The sequence below is a fragment of the Streptopelia decaocto genome (assembly GCF_964273445.1).
Source record: "Streptopelia decaocto genome assembly, chromosome: 12".
NCBI lineage: Eukaryota > Metazoa > Chordata > Aves > Columbiformes > Columbidae > Streptopelia > Streptopelia decaocto.
The window spans coordinates 7,571,268-7,599,080 of NC_138667.1; the positions used below are offsets into that span (position 1 = coordinate 7,571,268).

Genomic DNA, 27,813 nt, shown 5'->3' on the forward strand with positions numbered 1-27,813 from the left:
AGGGAGGGGGCGGGGCGGCGGCGCAGCCAATCAAGCGTGCCGGAGGGCGGAGTCAGAGGTGATTGACAGGGAGGGGACTGCAGCGGCGGGAGCCCCGGCCCCGCTCAGCGGCGGCGGGAGGTTCGTCCCGCACCCGCGGGCTCCCGGCAGCACCAGCCGCTGCAAACAGGCTCTGCAGCGACCGCGAGGGAGAAAAGCCCTGGAGCAGAGAGGCACCGATCACCTCAGGGGATGGGATATCGCCACCTCTTCTGACATCCCAGCCAAGCCTGGTCCTTGGAGTCCAACGGACGTGATAAAGGCTGAGGCAGTTGTAATTAGACAAAGCAAGACAAACAGGTTTAAGTTTCTTTATTGATTAGTTTTTACATATTTTTTTTTTCCAAGTTGCATCAACAGGTACCTTTTTGAAACGGACAGGTCTTTCTGCAAGTGAAATCACAGTGCTTGTTCAGCAACAATGAAGAGAAAAAAAACAAATAAACATAAAACCCACTCCTTCTTGAAACCATGAGGCAACACCATTCCCAGGGAGCAGCGAGGGACAGAGCCCCACAGCCACCAGCACCGCGGAGCGCTGGAAGGAAGAGCAAGAGACACCACAGAGATGTGTGGCTTTCTGCAATTAGCACCTGCAATCACCTCTCCTCAAGGCCAGGAGTCAATCCTAAAGCCAGACATTGACAACACAGCGTATTATTTCTGCAATAACTCGCTCTTAGCTGGACGCAGAAGGGCTGGATCACCTCCAGTGACACAGGGTTACCTGCAGCTCCACCAGCTCTAGGAGAAAAACCACATTTTCAGCATTTCTACTGCCTCGTGTTTCAGACCCTGTCTGCACCTACTTCCATATGGTTTTGTTCTGATTTAATGTCTTGGTCTACCGACCCCCCGGTCTTCAGCCACAGCAAATGCTTTTCAGAAGCTGCCACTCTTGTGGCAAAAGCCCCTAACATACCTTCAAGTGTTTTCAACAGTGCCAAACCCAGTTCACAGGTTACAAGCAGGTAAAGCTTCAGTACTTCAAAAGCAGAGCTGCACTTTAAAAAGTACTCAGAATAACCAGATATTATTTAAAGCCTCAGAGGAAAACAAACAACTAAGAGTGATTTGAGGTTAAACTGAGCCACCCAAGTCAGAAAGCAGGATAAAGAGTAACTTTGGAGTTGTCTATCCATTTTGGAAAGTCTTCATTTATTGTTGTGATTATTTAAGCATCATACACTATAGTATCAAAAAAAGCCATAACATGCAGACAGGAGACCTTCTCAGGAAATTTAGCAGAAGCAAATGTAGATTTACAGTTAGCTTTAATATAATATAATTTTAAAAGCTGATAGCAGATCTTAAGTTCACTTTTGATGCTTTGAAAGAACATGTATGCACATGAATTGTTTGGGAATTTAAGGCAGTTTGCATATTAAGATAAAAAAACCATGACATTAATAGATTTGTGTTATGCTCAAAATGTTAGCTCAATTGAAACCATTTACATATACTTCATCTCAAAGGACTGAGAGTCATAAATAGCAGCTGCTCCTTGATAAAAATACAGTCCTGAGAACAAACTAGTAGCAATGCTTAAGCTATGACATCTTCCATGTCAGAGAATAAGCTATTTTTGCAATAAGGAGCAGTATTTACCAGGTGTTCAACAGGCAAAGGCATTCTAAACATGCAAGAGCTCCCAACAGAAGTCTGAAATTACTTCCAGTATCGTGCTTACAATAGTTTATTTGCACACTGCAGAAAGATCAAGAAATCCTGCTATGCATTTGTGATCACTAATATTTCAAACACAATAACCAAGGGATACAACATAAGGACAGGCAGTAAAAGGTGTTTTACAACCTCCCCCCCCCCAAAAATCAAGAGTATTTTAGTAATTGGTTAGATTGTTTGCAAGGTAATTGGAACACTTTCCGCTCCCCAACCCATGGGAGTTATTCCCCCACACTATACCTATGACCAAACAACACTGGAGTGTTTAAGTTCAGTGCAAGAAAAGTAATTTCAGGACATTTAATTTCACTCTAAAGAAAGGCAAAAGTTTATCTATACAGACATCCAAACGCCAACATATTTGGTACAGTGTAATGAAGTTACATAGATTTGCCCTCAGAGGTATGCTCTCATAGTGATCACCTGCATTACACAAAAAAGGTGTTTGAAACAGTATAATATGGTAGACTCAACGCTTTAAAAAAATTTATTCAGCTGGAATTGGAACTCCCTAACATTCACAATATAATTTAGGATGCATTTGTTACATGAAGAGCAGATAAAAAGACTTAAACAGTTTCACATACCAGTTACAATATTCCACATGCTCCTTCCCCACCTACAATACTGACATCTTGGTTGCGGTTTTGTGTTTTTTGTTTATTTTTTTTCCTTAACAAATACTCAGTTTAACTTGCCCACCTGCCTATCTCCCCATTTTACAGGAGTAGACATACAGTGATAAGAGTGAGCGGATATGGGACACTGTCCTATCCAGTGTTTGGACCCTGGAAAGGAGTAGGCCTAGCTACAAAAACAGAGTTTGACAATGAGCTGAACATGAAACGCTTCAGCAACTGAGGCAACACTACACTCAAGAAAAAGCTGTACAGTTACAGAGAAAGGAAAGTGTCAGTGGCTGAACAGAGGGGAAAGGGGGAAGCAGTCAAACTCCCCCAACAACCCATTAGGTTTACAAAAAGAGTTCAAAAACTAACAAAATCCATTCTCCGCAAGGTCCGCAGGATTAGATGGCACATTAAGATGACCCACTCCAAATCCTATATCATTTGTTAACACTTAACAGGGCTTTAGCCATGCAAAGTATGCATATCCTATAGACTGGCTCCTTCCTTCCATCCCTTCTTCCTCCTTCCCCTCTCTCCGAAAGAATGAAGTTGATTGATTAGAGAGTTTCACTACTGGTTTCCACATACATCCCCCCAGTTTTCTTTCAAGGGCAGAGGGGTTGTCAAATACACTGACAACTTTTCTTCAAACAATTATCAAATTTTAAGGGATACAAAGACATTGGTGCATTTAGGAATTTACATATTTGTAAAAAAAAAAACTAGTTATAAAACTGCGTTTTTATCACCTAGCACTGTCAAGATTCATTGTTATTTTTCACTAATATATTAAATTAAGCCAAGGTCTGAGACTGGAAAAGTTCTACCAATCTACTTAAAAACAGAAAAGAATATTTAAAACCAAAAATGAAAAGGTTAGTTATGTTACATTCCAAAATCCACAGCCCATTATATTAAATGCACTCTTTCTACAGGAATGATGTTCTTTAAAACAGATGATCGCAAAGATTTTACTGCTAGACACTCCATTACATTGGATAGTGTAACTGGAACCTGTGGATGGTGAAATCTTGAGGTTTGTCCAAGTTTCAGTGTAAGGTGTCCAAGGTCCTCTCCCAGAACCATGTTTGAAACAAACAAAACAAAAAAAACCCCAACAGATCAAGTTCTTATGACTTTGTTTTTTCAATCTTTCCTTGGCTTTCTGTTTCTGGGTGATCTATTCACAGTTTCCTCCTCCTGCAAGAAAGCAATGTGGATAAACATCAAGGAAACGAAATCTAAGAATATCTTTAAAAAAAACATTTTGAGCAAACTTACAATCTACTTGCAGTTCTATATTAGGATTTAATTTTGAAGAGACCTATTGCTGCTGCTACCCTTCCTTTCTACACATGGCAAACACACAAATCCTCTTCTTTCCACAGTGGACATCCACTATCTGCTGAGTACTCAACAGCTTCGGCGAGAACCCCTTTAACTTCAAGCAACATTCCACCCATTTTTAAGTCAGCATGGAGCACTTAAGAGGTCACATCCTGACTGAACACAAAGCCGAATAAGCCTTTTGCCTCAAGAAGATGCATTCCACACAACCCCGCTCCTCTCACAATGCAGGCTCAGCAGCAGAGCCTTTAGCAAGGTGCCCAGCTCTGCTGAAGTTGGACACAGCAACTTGTATTCTGCAGGGTGATTAGGTTTTCCAAAGTTCTGACACTGGGAGGGAATATCACATGAGCCGGGTTAACTTTTAACACTTTCGTAAGGCTCATTTTACACGACTTAGGGAAAAAAAGTGCATGAGACTTCCAAAGATTAAGCACTCTTACCTCTGATGCAGGTTTCCTGTCCTCATCCTCCTCCTCTTCCTCCTCCTCTTGACTAGCACTTCCTATATCAGCATCACTTTTCTGCTTCTCTTCTAAGTGAGGTAAAAAAAAATAAAAAAAGAAAAATATCATTCTCATTTCTGACTTCCCTTCAGTTCACCATTGGCTTTACTCCACATGTGCCAATCCTGCTGGTTTGTTCTATCAGAGAAAAAACTCAAACCATTTCAAGATGCAACAGATGCACTTGACCCCTTTCCTCCCTTAACCAAACTGGCAACAGTCTGGTCCAGGCTCCACAGGAGGTAAAGGCCTCAGCTGTAGCCAGGCCAAGAACTCCTTTTAGGAAACCCACGAAGGAGCACAACACCGAGAACACCAAGAAGTTGTGGGTACAAGGACACCCGTGCAGACCCTTCCCACTATGTGCAACTTGACTATGAGCTGACCAACTCATTCCACATTTCTGATAGCCTGGGCGAGCTACTGTGAGCTCTCCCTGCTAGACAAGCGTGGCTGTATCGCAATGATCTTTTATCAATTGCAGATCACTGGACGAGCCAAATTTAACTTTTACATTCATTGTTTAGCTTAAATACGTAAATTTTAGACAGAATTAATAATTTAAAACTGATTTTAAGTGTATTGTCTGTTTACCATTACTTAGTAGCTATATTTGTGCCAGTTTTAAACTGTATGTTGTAAAGTTGGTAAACTTTGTCTAATTGAGCAAAACAAAGCAGCTACAAACTATCAACAGCACCAGCAAGATAAGGCCTGTTTTGTACCTTATTAAGCAAAATACAACCCAGTGGAGCAAGAGAACAAAATAACACCTTCAAGGCCAGCACAAAGCAGCTACAAACTATCAGCATCTGCAGCTAAACAAGATAAGGGCCTGAAGACAGTGGAGGAATCCAATGAGAATCTGCACTTCTACATCTCCTGTCCCTGTACAAATCATTCTGAAATGACTGATTCTCCTTGGCATATTTCCTCCACACAGTGAAAGAGCGAACCCTGCCATCTTGCTCTGGTAAGTCGCACTTTTCAGTAATCTAAACACTGCTCTGCAGCAAGGACCCCAAATTACTCTTCAGCAACACAAGACAGTCTAGTTTACCTACCTAATTTTTCCTCATTTGCTTCCTCCTCCTCTTCCTCTTCTTCCTTGTCTCCTTTGTCTTTTTCTTCCTCTTTCTCCTCATCCATCACATCAGGCTGAGGAGCATCAGTCTTTTTGTATTCTGCAGCACTTGGCTGTTTCTAAAAGAAATTGTCAAAAACAGGCAATTCTTTATGACAATAAGGCACATTTTACTGAATCTCTTTTTAAACACTTTACTACTTATTGTTGGAGGAAATGCGTACCTTCCCAGAGCAGCAGAAAAGGACAACAAGGAACACTGGCAAAGCCACAGTGAGGATGTAGACTATCCAAAGCCAGGGACGCTCTTCAGCAGCTGCCATCATCTGGCCCACAACACCAGGCTGTAAGATAAAAAGAACCACCAAATTTCATCCCACACTGCAAAGTCGTAGCAGTGAAGCTACAGAATTTTCAAGTAGGCTTTTTACAACTTCGAACATTATATTTCATACCTCAAAAAAAATCAAAGCTTACCTTCACAAATACTTTTTTTTCCATAGGTTACAAATTAAGAATTAGACTAAAGTTAACAGTCCAGTTGTCAGAGTAAAAACTTTACAAAAGATCAGCAAGTACTCATTGCTACTTATAGTCACCACTACTCTATTATAATTAGGAACTAAGGTTCCAGTCTGGATTATCATAAACCCTAGCCTTAGTAGACATAGGTATATACTGATAAAGACTGTAGGAGAAAACATCAGCAATACTCCTATTGCTCCAGTCAGAAGCACACAATCAAACCTTTATTTCTCACCTCTGCAGCACCATCAGCTGCCTTTTTCAGCCCCCATCCATCACTCGCCCAATCATCAGCCACTGCTCTTTCAGTACAGATGATAAAGTTGTCAAAAAAGATGTCTGAGGTCATTGACCACAGCTCCAGTCCCACAGCAGTGAAGGGAGTCATCTTGAAAGGTTCCAAGTCTTCAAAGAAATCTGGGTTTGGGATCTTCCTAGGTTTCCATATACCCTAGGAAAGGCAAAAGACATTCAGCCTCACCTGCTGTAACACCATTTTTAGTTTTAAGTCCATTTTGAATGGAAAAAAAAACCACTAATCCATTGAACTTAATTACAATGTCTATGGGTGCAACTCATCAGGTTTTGGGAAACAATACTCATTTATGCTACAAATAAGTGAAATCAAGTAAGAAAACTCTTTGAATATGTCCACCTGAAACACACTACAATTGTGACAGTATTTGTATTCTTAATTACACCTGCTGAATCTAAATCACTTTGCTTTTTGTAAGAGAAATGCTGCATTGACCAGCAGTTTAAACACTGAAAACACAAACCTGATAGTTCACATTATCAATCATAGGAGGCTTCCATTTGCCCTTGTAGTTTGGATTGTCAATCATTGGTCGCTGCCAGGTACCACAGCCAGGGGCTGTCTCACATTTAGGATTTGCAATCTGAGGTGCCTCCCATTCACCATCCATATCCTCATCCCTGAAAAATGAAATTCAGTTTTGAAATCCAGCCTTTATTCTGTATAAAGACAGGACTCGGATAATGTCTGATTTCTAGGAAAATTAAAATTCCTACCATAAAACAGAAACACAGAAACAGAAATACAGGCATAGGCCTGTAGATAAAGACACTGCAGAAGGAATGAGCATTTTGAGAAGTAGCCTGGAAGCACAGAAGCTCAACACGAGCCAGTCCATGAGCACAGCCTCCCCCACCACACCTTCCACATACAGTACAACTCCAAGATGACCATCCCTGCCCTCTTCAGTTTACAATTCCAGAACTGAATAGTGCAGGCAAACACAAAAACAGATGCCTTGGACCAACTTTTGAAGCATCAGCAACTTTGTTAGCAAGCAACAGTGAACCAGCTCTTCCAATACTTGTAAAAGCCAGTACCCAAGCCATCAAATATTTGCAGTCATTTGCAACAGGCAGTAGACATACCAATCTTCAGGCTTCTCAGCATCAGGGTCTGGTACATATTCTGGCTCATCATCCAACCAGCCCTCTGGTTTCACTGCATTTTCATCTGCAATCTTTGCAGGAGCATCCTCATCCCTTGAGAGCAGAATATTTTGTATTAACACACAACACATAAAAGTTCTCAACCCAAAGGCACAATTCTACAGACTCTGAACAAGCCCACTGACCTAGCCAGCTTCGCTTCTGATGGGGTAAGCGAAACACCCTAATTTCAGAACTGAATTGCCTTGCAATCTCTTACCTACATACATGCCTCATGGAACAGTCATGGTGCCAACTGTAAATTAATGCTACTTATTTTCAAAGCCAACCTAGAAAGAGTGTATTACAGCAAATCCCATATTTGTAGTGGTCACTGCAAACATGCATTTGAGCTTTAAATTGAGTCTATGGTTCACAAAGCTTAGGTTCAAAGACAGAAATCCAGTATCAGTTTCTGATTTAGGATGTCAGATATTTCAGTCACTTGTAACTATGTATTATACAAACGACTATAATATTTTACAGTTACACCTTCTGCAGCTTATCTTTTGACCTCATCAAGGATGAAGCATCAGCTGGCACAGCTGTTTCAGTAAAACCTTTATCTGTGGCCAGCACAGTAACAGGAGCACTCAACAGTAATTCCCAGGTAACGTGGGTCCTGTCTGCCTTCGTCTACCAAACTGCTGCCCTTACACCTAAATTGATTGTCTTTTGATTACAAGGGTGAGTCTCAAAACCTTCTATAAGTCATCCAGGAAAGACTTTTTGATCAGGACAAAATAACCAGGGCAAGGCCTCAACCAGTTCCACCCCTCCAACAGCTTACCAGTCATCTGGTTTCACAGCATCTGGGTCTGGAATTTTTGGTCTCTCATCCCAGTCCTCAGGCTTCTGGTCATTCGGGTCCTCAATCTCTCGGGGTGGATTAACAGGAGGAGACATGTCATTTAGCAAGTTCCCACTGTTGACAACCGTTTGATCAACCAGTATTTCAAAACTATTGTCAGGATTCAAGACTGTAAGGAGAAAAGTTGATGTAGCCATTACACACATGATACAAAGCAGGCATCCTAAAGCATCACTCGTGCTCACTGTACAACTAAAACTTCAGCAATCCAAGCTACCACCTACCCAGCAACTGTTTTAAAGAATTGTTAAGAAACTCTCTCTTTATGCCAAAATATAACTAGCAACAGTGTACCACATCTCACCTGGTGAGAAAGAAGAATCATTGCAGGAGTCCTACTTTAAATATGCTAAAAGCACGAAGAAGTCTGTAGAGTAATTTACCAGTTACCACATCAAGCTGACATTGGCACAGTAAGTACTGCTTTAGTAGTAACAATGTACGTATTTACATTCTACTCAAGAATACGACTCCCTACTATTGACTCACAGGATTTTAGTCTCACTCCTTTATCCATTGCTGCTTCTATAGTATAAAAGTTAGAGAGATCCTCCTGAGTAGTCCCTGAAATATTTCATAGTTAATACACCAGACCAGACACTGTACTTTAGGAACCACTGAGTTTGTCCTGTACTGTGAAAGCAGCAAGAACGAACAGTAAGTCTCTAAATTTAAAGCCTAGTATACCCCAAATTACTAGCGGGGAACGTTAAAGCAGCTCATAAATGTTGATAATTGTTTTGGATATACTTAGCATACCAAGTTACTTGCAACTGCTCTGAAATTCAGTTCTCCTTTTAACTACTAAGTTCAAGGTCTTATGACCTTTCTCACATGAATCAGGACTTCCTGCAAGGAAGAAATAAGCCTTTGTATAATAAGATCAGCTATTGCATTCAGAGCTTTCAAGTGGCTTTTAGTTCTATGGTGTGAATCTGGCTTATTTTATAAGATTTTTATTTAGGAAACACAGTAATAGTTATTGACATGCACAATTAACAGTAACCATACCCAGAGTATAAAGATGTGTCTTCTTATCAGTAAAGTAAGTCTTCAGGTCTGCATCTGGACGCTTTGCATGCTTCTCCTCGTATTTGCCAGTCTTTGGGTTTTTGTGCCGGAAGATGAAGTGCAATTTATAGTCCTCTCCACATTTGTCAGGGCCAAACATGATTGTATATGGAGTTTTGTCATGGAACTGATCCTTTAAAAACAATGCAAAACTTCATTGTGTTATTTTGAAATACAATTTATGTCACTGCGTGGCATAAGAACTCCCAATTCATTAGAAATTATTTTACAACTTGGATATCAAGCCAGTGAAGTACCCACACTAAACCCTGTACAATGAATACAAGGCTCTAGAGGAAACACCAGAATTATCCCAGCTCTGATTTTGCACCTTTGGTCTCTACTTTTCAGGTGGAAAATAACAGTTATTCAAGTGATATCAAAAAGATAAGCATAAGTGACAACCACAATATTTACATGTATTCCTACATTACAATAAAGGATTCTAAGAGCTATCAATATAGAAGTATCACTTACTGGTAATAATGAATGCTAATCCAGTGAGTTTCTTTCACACAAAGTGAAAGAAGTGAGGCCAAGTTGTCTTTTATTTACACACTTATGAACTGGTGTACTGTCTCAATCTGAGAGCTAACTGGATACAATAATCTCACCACTGAACACTGCAAGTCGATTTGTTCTTGTTAATGTTACCTTAAAATTCAATGCCCATATGAAACTGGCTGGAGAGCCATGTGGTCTTTTGTGTGGCCTTTTTTTAATAATAATTTGGATTCTGTAGTAATAATAGAACTCCAATGAGACTGCAGAAGGAAAGCAGAAGACAAAAAGTACTTCCTATAAAGTGTAGGAAGATGGCTAAAGAAAACCCATAGGCTACACAAGCTTATGCAAGGTGACCCAGCAGTTAATCTTTATCTGAATAGGCTAAACCACTTTAGGTAGGTATACGATTGAGAGGAGAGAAAGCAATTCTTAACCCTTAGGCATTATGGCCTCTTCCACTGACCACACTTTAGGATGACACGTTATGAAGCAGATGGTTCTGTATAGCCAGCATGTGCAGCTGAACATGTGAGGTTGCATCCAGTCCAACCTCTCAAGACTTTTAGAAAAACTATATCAGTAAATCACAAGTGGGTTCACACATTAAAAGTAAAGCACTAAATGCAAGGTGTATTTTTAGTTATTTATATCAATCTGTTTTAGAAGATGAAACACTGAACCTCTCTTCTGTGCAACAGCTTCCTGAGGAGGTTTCTTTTCATACACTGACTACTCTCATAGCCTCCTCTCTTTGGTCCTAGAATCTTGGGAAATATGAAGCATTGCCAACTTTAGCAGAGACCTACAACTGCTACCAGGCAACTCCAGAGTTTTCACTCGAGAGGCCAGAAGATTTCAGTATTTATCCTCTCTGACTGAAAATAGTGGGAAACTGCTGAGAACCCCCAAAGTACTTTGGAGATGAGGCCCCAAATATGCCACATCACTTTACTGAAGAGGTTTCTTCAAGGAGAAGCAAAATGAAAAATCTTTCTTGCACGGCTAATACTCATAGTAATGGCATTACTCACCAGGTTCAATTCAGGGGTTTTTGAAAGCAATTTCACATATGCTCCACCACACTCTATTCCATTTTGAAAGTTTACTTCATACCTAATTTTAGTTTTGGACAGAGAAGGGAAGAACATGTTATACGTGAGGAAAAATTACTTCTGTGATACACAATTAAAATTTTCAAGTACAAATTAAGAGTAAGACTTTTTTTGTTGTTCGCTGTAAATCATGTGCCCAGTGAATATTAAAAATACACTCTGCGCTCTAAGGACTAAGTAAATATTCATAAGGGTCTGAGAAACAAGAAAAATTGAGGATTTAGGAGACTTAACCTGACAGAAAATATTAAAATAATTGAGTGCTGATCTAGAGGTAGAAAGAAGGAAGAAAAAGCTTTCCAATATGTAAGACACTGCAACAGAGACTAAGATGAGCCAATTACTTTCCCCACAATTACTAGGGCAAACAACTCAATTTGCTAGACAACCAAAGTAACAGCAACTGGATCCCAGGAGAAGCCCCTTTAGGGTTCACGAGCATACAACAGTATATTTAGGGATGCCAAAGAGCCTGAAAAAGGCAAAACATCTCTGTCAGGAATAAGCTAAGTATGCTTGATCCTTTCTTGATGCCAGCAGCTGGAGTGCATGACCACTGGGATTTATTTTTAGCCTTGTATTTTGAGCCAGAACTCAACAGTCATGGCAAAGCAAGTGACCAATTCATCACCTTGTGCAAATAGGAATTAGCTTAGTCTTTGTTTAAAACTGATGAAGTAGGTAATAATGCACAATTCAACTGTTCTCATAATGACTTTTTTCCCTCCGACTTGCTAGTCTAACACACAGACAAGATTCTTCTACATCAGTCATGGCCAAACAGAGCAAATGAAGCTGTTCATCTTCCATGACAGGCAAACTAAGATAAAGGAAGGAGGAAATGAATGCATATTTACCACTCCATCCATTCCACCTTGGAGACAGGAGGCAGTTTACTGCATAAGGAAGTGCATTGACCTACATACAGACCAGCTTTTGTTCAAAAGGACAAGGACTTTCACAATTAGCAGTAAAAAAGTCAGTTGCCTGACCTTGTTACAATTAAATTAAGTGAAATGAAGTCTTGAGACAGATTACTAAGTCTAGTTGTCATAGACTTCTTTCCTTCGCAGGTTTCAGAGGGACCCATGCTCTTCCTAACTTCCCAGTTTGGGAGCCTGGGTTGCTATTTTACTCTTAAACAACATAATAATAGGTTACAGCAACTTGCATCATCTAGACCCCCAGTCAACAAAAGCTCAGTTATGCAACTAACCTCAGCTTACTATCATGTCACCTTTGAAATAACAGAACACCAAGTTATCCTTTACTTACTGTACAATAAGAGGTTTGGTATCAAAAACAAAAGGCTTGGAAAGTTTGGATGAAATTGCATGATGCTTGGCTCGGGTTACCAATACAAGCCCTTTGTCTCCTGGAAGCTTAGTGTCCTTCATGTCTTGGACTTCCCATTTACCTGGAGAGAAATTAACCAAATGTTACCAAAACTTGTCCAAAACAGTCTTTGTTTAGCCCAATTTTACAAAATAGTCAGCATTCTGCAATAACACCCTATAGGATACCTTATCAAATTACTGGCACAACATCTTCACTAAAGCTTATTTTAAAACCTCCAAGAGGATATTTTGTCTAAATCAGAACTACACTTTATATTGCTAGCCAGGCATATAAACACCCCTCCCATTTTCTTCAGTGAATATAATTGTAACTGGGAAACAGAAAACTTGCACCTCTCCTTCAGGTATGGCAAACGACATCAGAAACATCTGTCATCCAAAACCCAGGTTGGACTCACCATCATATTTGGCAATCTCATCATCCGTATCATCTTTTTTGGCTCTGGAAAGGATCCATCTGGAAGACAGACACTCAATGGTTTGAAAAAACACACCTTGTTTTGCCCACTAAAAATCCTTCCCTTAAGATATAACCCTTGGTGTTCCTATGACTACACCCCAGTGTCTTCATCACCTGAAGAGTTCTATCCCCAAGCCTGCATTTGCCACTTCCCAGCCCACCTCGATGTAGGATCACGGCCTCAATGCCTTGCTCTTGTAAAAACAAAGTTAAAAAGAGTAGAATCTCACCATCACCACATTACCTGAAGTACAAAGTCAGGTAAGGATTAAAACATAACACATGTACCGCTCACCCCTCCTTGTTACTAGAACTTAAGGAAATACTAGTTTAGCTCAGCACTTTAACTGTCAGCCTCATAGTCATTGCTGTAATTATCCCCAACCACTGTCCTTTGATTCAATTTTGAATAACACAGGTGACTAGAGAAGGTTTAATTGCCTTTCACCAACATTTTAAATTGTTTGCTATATTGAATCATCCTTCAGATTATACTCACCCATCCAGAGTTCCTTTATCAAAGGACTCTACAAAATACACCTCGCCAGTTGGGACTGGGGCCCTGTAGGTAACCTATTGGAGAAGAGAGTCATTTATGCATCTTCAAAGGCACATTCTCTACTCTAAAAAAAAAAAATGCAGGCATATCCAGCTCACATTTCCCATCCACAGTGAAGTACAGCTTTGCTGGAACACTCTTGCAGCATAAATACAGAAGTAAAGACTGGGGCTTGTGCCAAGCCAGTATACTCATCTGCAACTAAAACTAAACTACACAGCTAGATGGAAATGTTAGCATTAACTCATATCACAGACTTCAAGGGTGGATCTAAGACTTTAGGAAGAACGTGGGGGAAATAAGAATAGGAATGAAGCAGTTAAGCTGAATTCCAAGCTGTGCTCCCATATAACATCTTGAATAACACCACAACATATTAAATGTTAGCAAAGTAAAGACAATTCTGATCAGACTCACATGAACCACAACACAAGCAGTAACTCAATTTAAAAAGAAGCTCCGTGCCAAACCTTTGGAGTTGGAGGAGGAGTGCTTGTTTCAGGTTTTGACTCTTCCACCTCCTCAATGCCATCATCCAAGTCATCCTCAATATCAACTACATCATCACCATCATTATCATCATCCAGATCATGTGCCTGGACAGCAAGGGTCCCAAGGGCGAGCAGGGTCACATACAGTAGCCATTTCAGCTCCATATTCTGAAAAAAATAAAACAAGGCAAAGAGGTCAAGTCAACGCTGCATGCAGAGCAAGGTGTTGCTTCTCAGTACAAAGCCAAGCATCCAAGACTACAGGTAAAGTGCCTAGTCATACCAAAAAAAGTGCAAACCTATCTTTTCAGCTCTTATTTACTGCATCTGGCTGGTTGAGAGAGCTCTAAAAGCTGGAGAGGAATACAACATAAAACTAAAGTATTTAAAACAGCTGAGTGGAGACCCATGTGTGGAAGTTTTACAGATCATGCTGCAGAAGTGTCAATTCTGCTCTTTCACTGCCACAGTCCATGAGCAGAACAGCAGGCACATACACAACACCACAACCTGTGCACCCACAAACACCTGAGCAGAAAACCTACTTCTTGCTTGTGAAGAACTTTAAATGCATCATGGAGAAACTTCTGTGCAGGAACTGAACAATACAATTAGCTAGCTCTTTCAAGGACAGAGTAATCAACCCTCTATCTCCTGATCAATATTTTTTGTCCTTTCAACTGTGGGACACTCATTTTCATTCACCAGTCCCCTTCTCCAGGTTTTACTCCTGAATTACTGCCAGTTGTTGATACTACTGACAGATATCTATAAGCAGCTAGACAGTGAGGCAAACTCAGCAAGGAAATTTCTTACTATTTAGTAGTTGATTTGAATCCCCCCTTCCACTCTTTAGCTTAACAGGATGACCAAAGACAAAAATCTGTAACAGAAGCTTTACAGAATTAAAGTATCACACTTCAACTAATTTATAAGGTGCTCAGTGAACTGTCACACCTAAAATATGATAGAACTCGGCAAGCTGTAGCTCAAGAGATTTTGTATGTAAAATGAGTTTCAATTTGACTTCCTTGCTAGAAAAACTGTAAGACCGTTGTAGTTTTAGGTTGATACAGAAGGCAACACTCCTAGCATGCAGCTCAGTTTTATCTGCCTCAAAAAAAAAAACACCCACGAAACCAATCTATGCCTTACTCACCTTTGCTCCCTTCAATCGTATTGCATGTTTTTTCTTCCAAAACCAGAGTTGTAACTGAGACTCATTTTTTGAAAGCAAGTACAAAACCAAACATCCCCTCCTTCCCTTACACTCCTGCCTCAGGCTGCAGCCTTGTAGACTTATAAACATAACTCAAGCAGAGTTAATAGTGCCTGTAGGGGCATAAGTTCATGCTGGAAAACAAACTTTCAACTTTCCAAAGAATGCTTAGGCAACTAAAAGAATTTACAGTCTTAAAGGCTTATCGGCACTGTCCAATACTCAAAAACTACCTTGCATGCTGGAGCTACCGTTCTTAGATTATTCTTTAACTTGCTTCTAATGACAGAGGGGATGTTTCGTAACTACGACAAAACTGTATTTTAAAGACTTGCACTGAGGTCATGTCCAGTTTGTCACTACAGCAACATGCAACTGCAGCCGGTTTTCTAACAATAGTGATGGCCCTGAGGATTATGCTCTAAAAGCACCCGCACAACCCTCCCCCAGGCCCAGGCAACCACACCGAAGCGCCTCGGAGCCAAGAGGACACCATGCCCAGCATGAACAGCTGATTCTAAGTGTTGCTCCATACCAGCAAAGCTTGTTTGCTTAACACACGGTGTGCAGCCAGAGTTGAAAACAGTTATAGACCTTGCAGCAGCTCATAGATCTTATTACTAATATGGGAACCACCATACAAACCAAGGAATGAAAACTGTCAAGCAAATATCGGTACCCTTAGAAGTTCAAGCTCCTCTTGCACAGATAGTACATTCTCCAAATGAAGTCATGCCCACCAGCATAAGCTCAGCACAGAAAACAAGAGCCTGAATTAATTTGAAAAAGTGACCTTCGGAGCTCTGGATGTGTCCTGAGTGACTGAGCAGCCACAGAGCAGGTGGCACCAGGACACCTTTCCAAGGGAAGGGTTGACTTTTGCCTTACCAACAGGGCCTCACCAAACACATTTTTAACATTCAGAAAGATTTTGCCTCAAGTTCCATAACTGCTTTCAAATTATATTATGCAGCTACAATGACCACTTTGTGGTTTGGAAAATGACCCATCCAGCAGGGGCAGAAGCCACGTCACTGCACATCTGTGCTCCTGATCCACCCTGTAGGTGTGCGCTTATCAGTCCACGTTCTGCCTGAACTTGAGGCCCCACCAAACCTCATTTCAAGGTAAAACTAAGTACTATCTGTTCAAGTTCCCAAACAAGCCTTTCTTCCTCCTCCTCAAAAAAATAAAAGCTAAAAGCATGAAAAGAAGTTAATGTGGTTTCATGTCCTTGCCTCTTTATAATCATCGGCAAGCAGCAATCACAAGTTTATATCCTTACAGAAAGCTGTTTAGGACACTTCCTACATATTAAATCAGTCCCAAATTCAGCATAAACTACCATTCATACACCTTGAGTACAAACACAGAGCATCTCGAGCATCTCCTGCAACTGCCAGTTGTCATACCAAGCTCCTTTTCTGTTAATCTGTAACGATATACAAACGAACTAGATCATAAGGAATAAAAGACACTATGTTCTCAGAAGAACAATTTAAGTGAACCACACATTCTTGGTATTTCAAAAGCTACTTCTACCCATAATGGATGTACTGCTGCGGGAGAAAATTTTAGCTTCACACAATCCTTAGGGACACAACATAAACACGATTATACCCTAGTAAATCAGGTTATTTCTAAATAGAAGATAGGGAGTGGAGAGGAAGAGAGAAGAAATTCAGGTTTTATACAAAACAGGCATAAACCAATTTTTTTAAGTGGAGCTTTAAGTTGCTGGCAATTACAGGTGTTCAATTAGTTACCTAAAATGTAGTCCAACCTTCAGCCACACAGCCACCTACTCTATTATGATAAGATTTCTCCCTTGAAGTGTCCAGTTTCCAAGCAATTATCATCACTAGCCAATTTTGACTTTGCCTGCACTTCCCTTCCTTAGCTTTAACTGTGTAATATTTCTGAAGGTTAGTGCATTTCTGATCATGCAACTGCTAAAAGCCTTTAACAAAGGAAGCCTTTCATAATAGGTAAGAGCTTCTGACGTCTCCGTTCTACTTCAGTGCCACCCTCATTTTCACCACAACGCTGCTGCAGGTCAGAGATGACTACAACTTTATCTACTTTTTTTTTTTTTAAATAAGGTCTTCAGTCACTTACAGACACTGGCACACCATTTAGATCAAAGGGGAAACTACTGCAGTATAATACCCAAGTGCTAACCAAGAAGAGATTTGAGACTGCCAGGGCTCACAAATCACTTGTTCCATGTGTCCGTCCACAGCCACTTCCACACTAGGAAATTTATAGCTGACATTTAAGCACCATTCACTTGATTGTGAAAAGACCGAAGCATTTTCCCCTAGAACTTACAGGAGCTATAGCACAGCATCGAAAACAGACGCCTGGAACAGCCGCACTACAGACTTCAGTTCTACAACATAAAAACTAAACCAAATTGGAGCGAGATCCAGAGACAAGATCAGCTTCTGAGAACACAGGGCTAAGCACTTGCTCCCTTTGGACTGCCAGTCGCTCAGCTTCAGCTATTTATTTTTATTTAGAATTCCCCTTTCAATGGACATAAAGGGGAAAGTTCTTAATTAGTGGCATGACATTGGAAACACTTGGCCCATGCAGGAGACAGTCATCACCATTCTAACATACGTGTCCCAGGGAAGGACACAGAAAGGGCCCACACAGAGGATGTGTCAGTCCTTTGCTATCACACTTCCAGAACATACTATTTAGAAAGTAACCTCCCTGTCAGATCAAACAGAGCCTGCAAAACCAGTTCAATCATCTCCTTGGTTACTAATCTATTTAAGTGGTTAATCACGCCAGTTTTTAACACTGCATATTTCAGAATGCATAACTACATTTTAATTGCCACTGGCTATCTAGTTTACTACTACTTTTTTTCAGAAGAATTACTAGTCAGATGAAACTGGTCCTATTAAAATTAAGTCACTATGAATTGCACCTCAGTAATTTAACTGAAAGAGCATCAGTAGTTTCTGTTTCAACAGCATCTGAAGTGACAGCTGAGTGACTTAAACACAGAGAGAGCAAAATCTGCTATCAAAGTCCTGTGTTCCAAATACTGGACTTCAATACAGTATTTACAGTGGATGCACACCAGTAAAAACAAGCACAATCCGTCCTCATGCAAGACAAGAATTATGGAAGAAAAATTTAAAGGCACAAAAGTTAAAGAAATCCATCACAACACACACCAAAAAAATGCAAGGAGATGAGCAGAAAGGCTGAGACACAGATACTAATCTTCCCTCTCAAATGAGATTTTTATGGTTTCTGAGCAAAGGCTTGGCCACCCAACTTGGCAGTCCACTCATTTCTTAAAGTCAGAGCTACTGAAGAGCAGAGGAAACCTTTTCTACCTCTGATAGTCCCTCCACCTTCCACATCGCAGCTCCTCTGCGGTGCCAGGGTAACTGTTTACACAGCCTCATGATGAACCAGCAGCTGGTTTAAGACGGCTCGAAGTCCTTCCACAGTGTTATTTTAACCCTGAATCAATACCCCAGTCCAATTCAGTACACAAAGGCAAAAAGAGTTGTAGCAAGACAAGTGAAAGTACTGTGAGATAAAGTGAGTAGTGAAGGATAAAGGAAATTAAGCTGCTGGCAGAAGAGTCAGCTTAATGCCACAGTTTCATGTGCAGTTCTGTCATCCACGCTTGTCTAAGACAGACTTGTCTTTAGGCACATTTGAGAGATCTACACTCTATGGCCAAACACTACAATCTCAGCAACCAGTACATTACCTCACCACCCCTCTGAGAGTGATATAATAAAAGTATAGTCATATATGCAGCAATTTCTATGATGCAGATGCTGTTTTTCCCCTTGAAGGCTTAGCAACTTCTAGCACCTTTAACATCATAACTCGAACAGCAGACAAGGCTGAACCAAACCCACCTTGCTTACACCAGGCCAGGGGCAGGAGATCTGTGTGGGGGTTGTTTCCCCCCTCCCCAGTTTTATTTTAAAGCAGGGGGTGACCAGGATACACTGCTACATAAGATTTGAGGAAAGTCTCCTGGAAAGGATTAGCCAAACCTCCCCTGGAGAGCTCGACAGCCCCACAGAAAATGCTGCCTTCTGTTTGGGTTGTAAGGAGCACAAACCAGAGAAGAGATGAAGTATGAAAGGTGACAGCAACAAATCGGGTTTTAATAAGCATTCCAAATATGCCAGTTTCTAAAAATAATGTACAACAGTACAGATACAGTACGGGAGAAAACACCATGTTCTGTTTGTCAGCAAAGAGACCATTCCTGCAGAACTGGAAGTCCTTGGAGGGCAAATACAGAACTGCAAGGCTTTTTGACCATAAAACAGATGGGCTGCTAGGGAAATTACATTAGGTGGGGGGAGATCTGGAGGCGCCCCAAGATCTTTCAGACCATCATGCCTAAAAATGAATTCAAGTTTACCATGCTACAGAACTGGTTCCAGCAAGAACAAGCTGCCACCATGATCACTATGAGAGGCAGAAAAATGAAAGGCCAGAAAGGGAAGTACAAGGCAGGGCTAAGTACAAGTCCCAGTGTATTCTCAGGAAAGGATTTATTCATTTACTCGGGGGGAAGTGCTGCAGCACATCAAATGAGAGGGTGATCCAACGGAAGCTGCAAACGTTCTTACTGCTGTGCACGAGGCTTCACTTCCTAGGAGGGCAGCTGATAACAGGAAGCAGTTTACATCTTATACACGGCTTGTGATGTTGTCTGTGAATTGTACAAGTCTTCCCTTCATAATATTGTTTTAAACTAAAAACATTGAAACTTAATATAAACAAAAAGTTTAACTCAAAGCTTTTCCTGGTTTTGTTAAGTGCCATATGACCAAATCAAAAGTAAGGAGGTTTCTGAAGCCATTTCAAGTGCATCAGAGTGCATCTTGAGTAACACATTTCAAACCAGTGTTTAATCTTTATCATGTCATACTTTATTATAGTTCTGCTATTTCCTTGCAATATTTTAACAACTAGACAAATCACAGTGGGTAATATGTGCCCTAAAAATCTGTGTGTCAGTTATACTTATTTGACAGTGTTAAGTAAACACACTCTATCTAGAAATACATTACATTGCTAGAGACCAGTTTTCAGACATCCAACATACCCTAAATAAGTTCCAGAAAGAGTCTGCCATGATGCTCTGCAGAAACATTGCAGCATTACTGATGTTAACATTAATAAAGTCTGGATTTTTACCATTACTACTACATGTCTGCTTCCCTTCACAACCAGATCACCTGCAGAATTTCTCTTTCTACAGCCTAGAAAGTTCTTAACCACAAAACTGCATGTGAAAGTTCACTCTTTAGAATCAGTACAGACAAGACAGCAATAGACTATGCATGCTTTAATTCAAACGTGTGGGGTTTTTTTAAAGCACAAAACACAATCCTCAACCAAAAATAAGAAATGAGATGTCATTTATTATTGCGAAGACACCCTACACAAATGATATTCAGGCGCTAAAAAATCAAAGCATGCGTTTTAAGTCCCCCAAAATTCTCAGACCTCTCTGCTGCAGTCCCCTCTGTACTCCATTGTTTGATTAACTGCATCTTCCCCACCTGTTGAGCCCCCAGTTCTGCACCTTACGCACCCCCTTTCCAGAGCCTTCCGCTTCCCCCGGCAGAGCCCAGGCCCGCACCCACCTCCCCCGCCAGCTCCGCGGCTCTCCCCACTCACGGTGAGGGTTTTCAGGTAGCTCGAAGCTGTTTCCACACGTTAGCGCCCGACATCAGAACGCGAAACCAGAGAAAGCCCAAACCGCACGCCAGCCCACAGCCCCCTCCGGCCCCCGCCCGCCTCCCCGTCCCACCCCGCCCGGGAAAGGGGCAACCAAGCGGCCCCCGGCCCCGCCGCAGCCGCGGCCCTACCACAAGCCGCTCCCCAGCCCAGAGGGCCCAGAACTTACCAGAAGACCCGCCGCTCCCCGCTAGGCCTCTCACAGGCCTACGGGGGCCGAGCGGGCGCCGGCAGCGCCTGCAGCCGCCCCGTGCCCGCCCCCAGCCGCCCGGCCTGGCCGCCCAGCTCACCAAGGGCCCCGTCTACGCTGCTCCCAGGGGACACGCCGCCCTCCCCGCCCCAGGCCGCACGCACAGGCCCCGCCGCTCACCGCACCCAAGGCCCGACAGTGCCTCGGCCCGCCGCCCCCGGGCTGCCCCGCCGCGTCCCCCCGCCAATACCCCGGCATGCCCCGAGGGCGGGCCCGCTCCCCCACCCCAGTGATCGCGGATCTGCCCCACTGGCGGCGTCTGGGGGCGGGTGAAGCCGCACTCACCCCGCAGCGCCGCGGCCCCCTCCTCCGCGCCCCCCGCCGCGGCCCTCACCTCCGTCACGTGTCCGCACAACCGGAGCCGCCGCCGCCGCCCGCCTATCTACCGCGCGCCAGCCCCGCCCCCGGCCCACCTCGCTCCGGCTCTCCCATTGGCGGAGAGCACGCCTGTCCGCCCTCCCCGCAGCGAGTGCTTCATCTGAATTGGCTGAAAGTGCCGCCGCTCAACGGTCCGCCCGCCTCAAAACACGCCCTTAACGGCGCTGCCCTTCGTGGAGCGCTTTTATTGGTTGGCGCGATTGCAGGAAGTGCTGGGTGATTGGCTCTTTGACGGAGGTTGCTGAAATGTGGGCGGGGACCCGGTGTCCGGGTGGGTTGGTGGCTGACAGGGCGCTGCGGGCGCCCGGCGGGAGGGGCCGGGAGACGCTCGGGGTTCGGGGGGCGCTGAGGGGAGACCCCAGCGGCAGAGCTTGGTTCACCCAGCCGGGGGGCCCCGGGTCTGCCTGTGCAGTGGGAGGTGCCCGGGGGCCCGCCCGGGACGCCCGAGCACAGTGATATTAAACAGAAAATTCACCTTTGCTTCTGTGTTCTCTGTCCTTGTATCTTTGGAAATTCAGCCTATCTAGTAATATTTTCTCTATTTTGTTCAAGAAAACGATACAGTTCGACAGATGCTCCACCGTGTTTAGAACATGGCAGTGGCTGAGGCAGCCTCTTGGTCAAGGCCCTGGCTTAATACCAGAAACATTAAGCCATGCTGTATTTCCAAAATTAACATTGTGTATTTCTGTAGAGGTGAAATACTGTGTGAGCTCTCAACATTACAACTTTACACAGCCAAGCAAGTGCAGAAGCAGAGAGAAATGCAGAAATAACTGTCCTGCTGTGCCAACCAGGCAGGAGAGGCCAGAGGAGGGAACTGGTTTACAGGGACCGCACAAGTAACCGCCAGAGAAAGATTAAACTTTGTAGAATCGCAGAACAGCCTGGTTGGACCAGACCGCCGAAGATCATCCAGTCCAACCCTCTATTTATTTTTTTTCACTTTGGAGTATTTTCACAGGAATCTCTGTCACCCTGTGTCCGTACAGCGGAGCGGGATGGCCGTGAACAAAGCAGAGTCCTGTCACCTTATCAGTAAAATCACTTTTTAGTTGTATCCAAGCTGCTCCAGCTGAGAACAGTGGAACTGAGAGCTGTGTCTGAACAGCCAGCTCCTGTGTGCTCTGTGGGAGATATTCTGTAGGAATACCAAATTCAGTATTGCTAGGATGAGTGGGAAGAAAGGAGAAATAAGAGTTGTTGTTTTTTTGTTTTGTTTTGGGGTTTTTTGTAAACATAAATCTGTTTTGAGTTGATGCAATGAGTCAGCAACATAAGTCTCCCCACAGAGAAAATTCCACTGTGTTAGGACAATGCAAGCAGGGCCCTGGTGCTCAGAAATAAGGCTTAGCCTAAATGAAATCAGCAAATCCCTGTTTACACTGAAGTCTGGAATCAAACGCTCACATTTTTCCAGAAAGCCACCAAGCTGGCTCCTAAAGCTCCCTGTTGGCTGTGCTGGACACAGGGGCTGAACACAAGATACAGACGGGCAGGGGAACAGCCATGAACAACAGGCAGCACAGGAGATACCAAGTGCTTTAAATAAGATGCTAAAAACACCACAGAGGAATACTTGAAAGGGTAACAGAGCAGTATAATTTAGCAGGCTCCCTCCCCAGTCTAAGCAAAATCCAGTTTTCCACCCAATCTCTTTCAAGCCCCTCTTTTGGAACAGATTGTTAACCCCGACATAACTCGCAGGACAGCATGCTACTGCTGCAATCACGCCAGCGCCGGGAAGTCAAATACACGCGCGCATGCCTGTCCCACATGCCTCCCTTTCTCTCCCACCCTTTCCCGAAAAAGAAGACATTCCTTCCTTTTACAACCTGCTGAATCATGGCACAGGCAGCAGCCCTGCGGCCGCTCCTGCCTGGGCTGCTTTGTCATCCACGGGAACAGAACAGCCTGAGTTTAAAAAGAAGCTGCTAAAAGCATATCCTATGCTGTAATTTTCCAGATGTTTGAGTTTACATAAAAGGAATACAAAATCAACACGAGAAAGAGAGATAGATAATCCAGAAAGCAAGGGGGAAAAAAAAAAAAAAGTGGGGGATAAAGGGAACAGAAGAAACACGTACAGAGATTTACGTGCTTTGGCAGCTGAGATGGTGATATTTTTAGACCAGACTATGGAGTGCCAGGGCACGGGAGATGAAAGAAAGAGGAATGGCAGCTACCGCATGGCAAACATGACAGTGGCAAAGAAAACCGTCTCGGTGTGTTCAGGCTTTGCTGTGGGAGATTTGCCTCGTTCTGCTGATAAACACCTGGGAACGGGTTGTTCTCTGATTTTGGCTGTGAATTTGGAAAGGCAGAAAATGGGCAGCATGGCGAGGCTGGCAGGGCCTGAACATGCAGACACAATCTGCTGTTTCTGAGTGAATGACGGCTTTGAATAATTGTATCTTTGGGAACTTTTCTTGCCCTGACTGTTACCACACAGAAACCTGCCACACTTTCAGCCAGTACTTTCCATTCTTGATTCCCTCTAGCCTCAATCTCCAAAGAATTCCTCCTTCCTTAATCCCTGCAGGGCACTGCAACATTGCTGGCGCTCTCCTTGCATTTCAAGCATTGGTAGTAGATCTTTTCAGACTCATTCTCCTCTGGAAAACTGGCAAGAAGTGAGTGGAAAATCAAGCAAGTCAGGGTTGCAGGACGTTGGTGGCACCACACTGACACATAGCAGGCAGTCGAGGCAGATGAGCAGCAAGAGAATGCTGACTTTTGCTCTTTCAAACTTTGAACTGCAGGAGGGAAGACAAGCTCGTGTATCTGTACGGGGCAATGTCCGTGCGCCCTGGTACGCTTTTCAGGGAAAACATATTTCTTTACAATGACATCTCTGGAGAGCACACCTGAGAAGAGGACAGGGAAAGATACAGGCAGGCTCAGTGTCAAAAGGAAACAATAAAGTCCTGCTGTTTTCAAGGGTAATAAACATGAATGTAAGAAGTGTTATAAACTAATTATAATAAGGGGAGGCAGGTAAGTAGAAAAAGGAAAAGGCAACAGAGAACCAGAAGCAGAGCACTAGCAGATGGGTGGGAGGAGACAGGGAGACACAGCACTGTGGTGGCAGAACATCACCCATCCACCTGATAGCATTCGCACAAGCTAGTTCTGTATGGGAACTTTACAGAAAGCTTCTGGGACCCAGAAGCTCAGAGTTACCCCAGACAAGACAATAGGTGCAAGGTTGGTCATGAGCTAGGGAAATCCTGGCAGTTTCCATGGGTTGTACATAGATTTCATGGCTCCCTTGGGCATTGCACTGGTTCACTGGACACCACTTTGTTCCCACTGTGTCCATTCCCACCAGTTCTTTCACAAACCAGATGCAGATTTGCTTGAGAGTGGCCTCTGAATGTCCCCACTGGTGTCCTCCCTGAGGGTCTCACACTTGAGGCATCTTTATGCAAGCATGGCTGCAACACATGCAACAGCACGTGGGACGTCAGATGCCTTCTGGTGCACAGAGGGTTGTGCTGTTATTCCCTCACTAGGAAAATGCAATTAACCCTTTGGATGCAAACACAGCACCCCCACCGCGACGCACTTAAGCCTGTAAGCAACAGCAACAACTTGCCACCACCTCAGTGGCCTGAGTGCACCAGCAGCGCCCAAAACTTAAAATGCTTGTTCCACACTCCTCGCTGTGAGCCAGGGCACGGAGAGGGGCCGGGAGCTTTATCAGCCACAAGGCCAAAAGAGAGAATGGTGTGCTGAAACAGAAAGTCTTTCCGCTTTAGCTCACGCATTTCAGGGCAGCCGGAACTGACAGTGACTCACAATAGCCGCTCTCCCCCAGCTGTTGGTGGCTCTGAGCTAATTCCTCTGAAACAGTGTCAATCCAGCAGCACGCAGCCCCCCCACGAGTCAGTACCACCTTGCATGTGGCCAGCAGGGGGGCTGTCTGCTTCAGCACTTGTTTGTTTGTTTGTTTGTAAGCAGCTGTTTTGCCAAAAAAAGCTTTTGTTTGTTTGTTTTGAAGAATTTAAAAAAAAAATCAAGTCTCAATTGTCAAGTTTCCAAAAGTCTTAAGTTTTGTTTGGGTGCAATTAATGGCAGCTGAAATTCCACTAAAATGTAGAATATCACAGGCAGAAAGGAAAGAGGTAAATGGGTTTATTATTTAGGAGAAGGGCAGGACAACTTCCCAGCTGGCTCTATGAAGGAAGTAAGGCAGGAAACCTCTTCTCCCGGGCACAGCAAGGCGCCGTGGCTGGGATTCCCCTGGAGCCCCCATCCACAACCCGCCCAGCCCTGGGCTTCGGGGCACACAAACGCCTCCAGCCCTGCACGAGAAGCCAAGGATCTGGGGCCAAAGGCAGCGCTGGGGGAGCCGAGCTGGCGTCAGCACTGTGCCCCCAGCAGCTGCCCGCCTTCCCCGCCGCGGCCTCTCTTAAAAAACAGGCAAAAATCGTGGTAGAGCAGGCACATTCCTGACGTGCCGTGTAAACAGCACAAGGCCACCTCGCACCCCTGGCCCATCCTAATCCTGAAATCAATAAACAGGGAATTGGCAGCACTTGGTGACCTCTACGGGCCTGCTGCTCTCCCACGCGCAACCACTGGCTCCTGCCCTGAAGAGGCTGGATCGCAGGAGACAGATATTTCAGTCATTTTGGTGGGTCTTTGTCTGTGTCTGACTGAAAAACCCTTATCACTCTCTTCTTTTAAGGAAGACAGAAACCCAGATGTGGTTGGTACTCTCCATGCTAGCTTTTGAGCCTTATTTTTTTATACTTCTGTCCTGTTTTCACTTTAATCTCACATTTGGTTCCATGCTGAGCCAGTTTCTGTTTATATTACCAATGTGCCACCCTCCGTGTGGCCTCCTCCTTCATTCTCACGTGGCTGTGCCGTGGCTGGAGTCGGGCACCCGTCCCAGCCAAAAGCAAACCAGCTAAAAGACACGTGGTTTGATCACAGCTGGATTTGGAGGACTTGCCTTTTTAGTTGCAGCACAGATGTAGGTATGCTTGAACAACTTGTGAAATTGAATCTCTAACACCCAATGTAATTGCTGACGAAGGCAGGTTTGTGCTGAAATACTCCATTATCAGTCAGAATGGCTGAGGTGGGACATACATTCTGTTCAGTTCCCCTTGCTATGGAGCATCATCTTCTGGTAGATGGCCCAGGTGGAAAACTGAGCTTGGCAGCCTCTTAAATTGTCATCAAGAGCTCTGTAAGTCAGTAATGTGCAGGAGGGACTTGCTTCTGAGATACAACCTTTCCAGGGAAAATCTCTTCCTATCAACAGCTGCTTCCCCACCATGCGCGAGATGCGTGGAAGAGCACGTGGCCACAGGAGGGTCACAGCGCAGCTGCTCTGTGGCCGTGGTGGTGCAACCGGCCAACAAGCATTTCATGTGCACTCACTATAACCATAATAACCACTCAGTCATACCTTAAAGCTGCAGGGCAGAGTGACTTTGCACATTTAGCTCCCCCTCCAAAAACAACAACAGTGCTGGAAAATCCCTGCTCAAGGGGGTGGTCCATGCTCATGCCCACCCCAGGAAGGTTTCAGCAAACAGAGCAGCAAGGTAAGTCTGTGTGTGCTGAGGATTTATGTCCGTTTCTCAGTTAGAACGTAAATTTGTCATTAATCACGTGAAAATATTTCCCTATAAATGGAAATTACTTAAGAGCCATTTGGTGACACCAGCTTCTAAGCTCACAAACACATTAGAAGCTGCAATCACCAGCAGCTCCGGTCCCTGCACCCTCCTTGGCCTGGCCAGGGCTGTTCCCTCCCACTTGCCTTGCCAGGACCGGTTTCAAATCCCTGAACCGCAGTGGTGTCTGTCTTACCTTCCACTCCTTGGGATGCTCTGTGCACCCACAGAGATGTTCTGTCCCAAGGAGTGGCTGGAAGCTCTCCAGCACGTTGGTGCCAGGCTGGATCTGTCCCTTTGCTGAGCTGGGGCATTGCGGGGGACATGGCTGCAATGCTCCCAGCTAAAGCACCACTGATGTGTTTGCTGCCCTGTGGATTCTTCTGCATCCCGGCCCCCAGAGACCATCCCCACTTTCGCATTCTGATGGTTTATTTTCCTGTCTCGTATAGCTGTTACTCAGGAAAAAAAAGGCCGATGCATGTTTATTTTCCGAAGAAAATGACAACGAGGCCCTTTTTGTAAGCTGCAGTCTCCTGTGCTCTCCTGAGGACAGCAAAGGAACCAGAGGGCTACAACCAAGCACAGACCGAGAGGTTCCTGCTGCTGTGCAGCTCCAGCTGAGCACCCACGGTTCACATGTGCAGCTCCCCACTGCCTTCTGGTGGCAAAAATGCATTAAAATCGCCCTCCCAGCCCGGGCTTCTCCCAAACTGTCGCCAGACACTTGTGCTGAGTGGCCCCGTCTCACAGCCCCCCTGGCGTTGCCTGGCACTCCCCGGCCTGTGGAGCTGCGCTGAAATTCCTCCTCTTTTCTGCAGAAAAAGGCTCCATTCTGTGCCAGAAAGGAAGGTGAGGAATAAGCAAACCCTGTGT

At 43.9% G+C, this 27,813-nt stretch overlaps 1 protein-coding gene across 2 annotated transcripts; it reads right to left on the minus strand.

Moving 5' to 3' along the window:
* Positions 1 to 1,717: 1,717 nt before the first annotated feature.
* Positions 1,718 to 21,340, minus strand: CANX (calnexin). 2 transcript variants are annotated; one of them, XM_082063377.1, is made up of 15 exons: positions 21,258 to 21,340; positions 13,689 to 13,877; positions 13,159 to 13,232; positions 12,598 to 12,656; positions 12,117 to 12,258; positions 10,761 to 10,842; positions 9,163 to 9,355; positions 8,071 to 8,260; positions 7,221 to 7,334; positions 6,596 to 6,752; positions 6,052 to 6,267; positions 5,516 to 5,635; positions 5,272 to 5,410; positions 4,145 to 4,236; positions 1,718 to 3,554 (listed from the first exon to the last, which is right to left on the minus strand). In XM_082063377.1, exons 2-15 carry the CDS (start codon positions 13,872 to 13,874, stop codon positions 3,501 to 3,503), a joined length of 1,818 nt encoding a protein of 605 aa, XP_081919503.1. In that variant the 5' UTR covers positions 13,875 to 13,877; positions 21,258 to 21,340; the 3' UTR covers positions 1,718 to 3,500. The 2 variants fall into 2 exon arrangements, with proteins under 2 accessions (XP_081919503.1, XP_081919504.1); XM_082063378.1 differs by having other exon boundaries at positions 21,209 to 21,263.
* Positions 21,341 to 27,813: the final 6,473 nt, after the last annotated feature.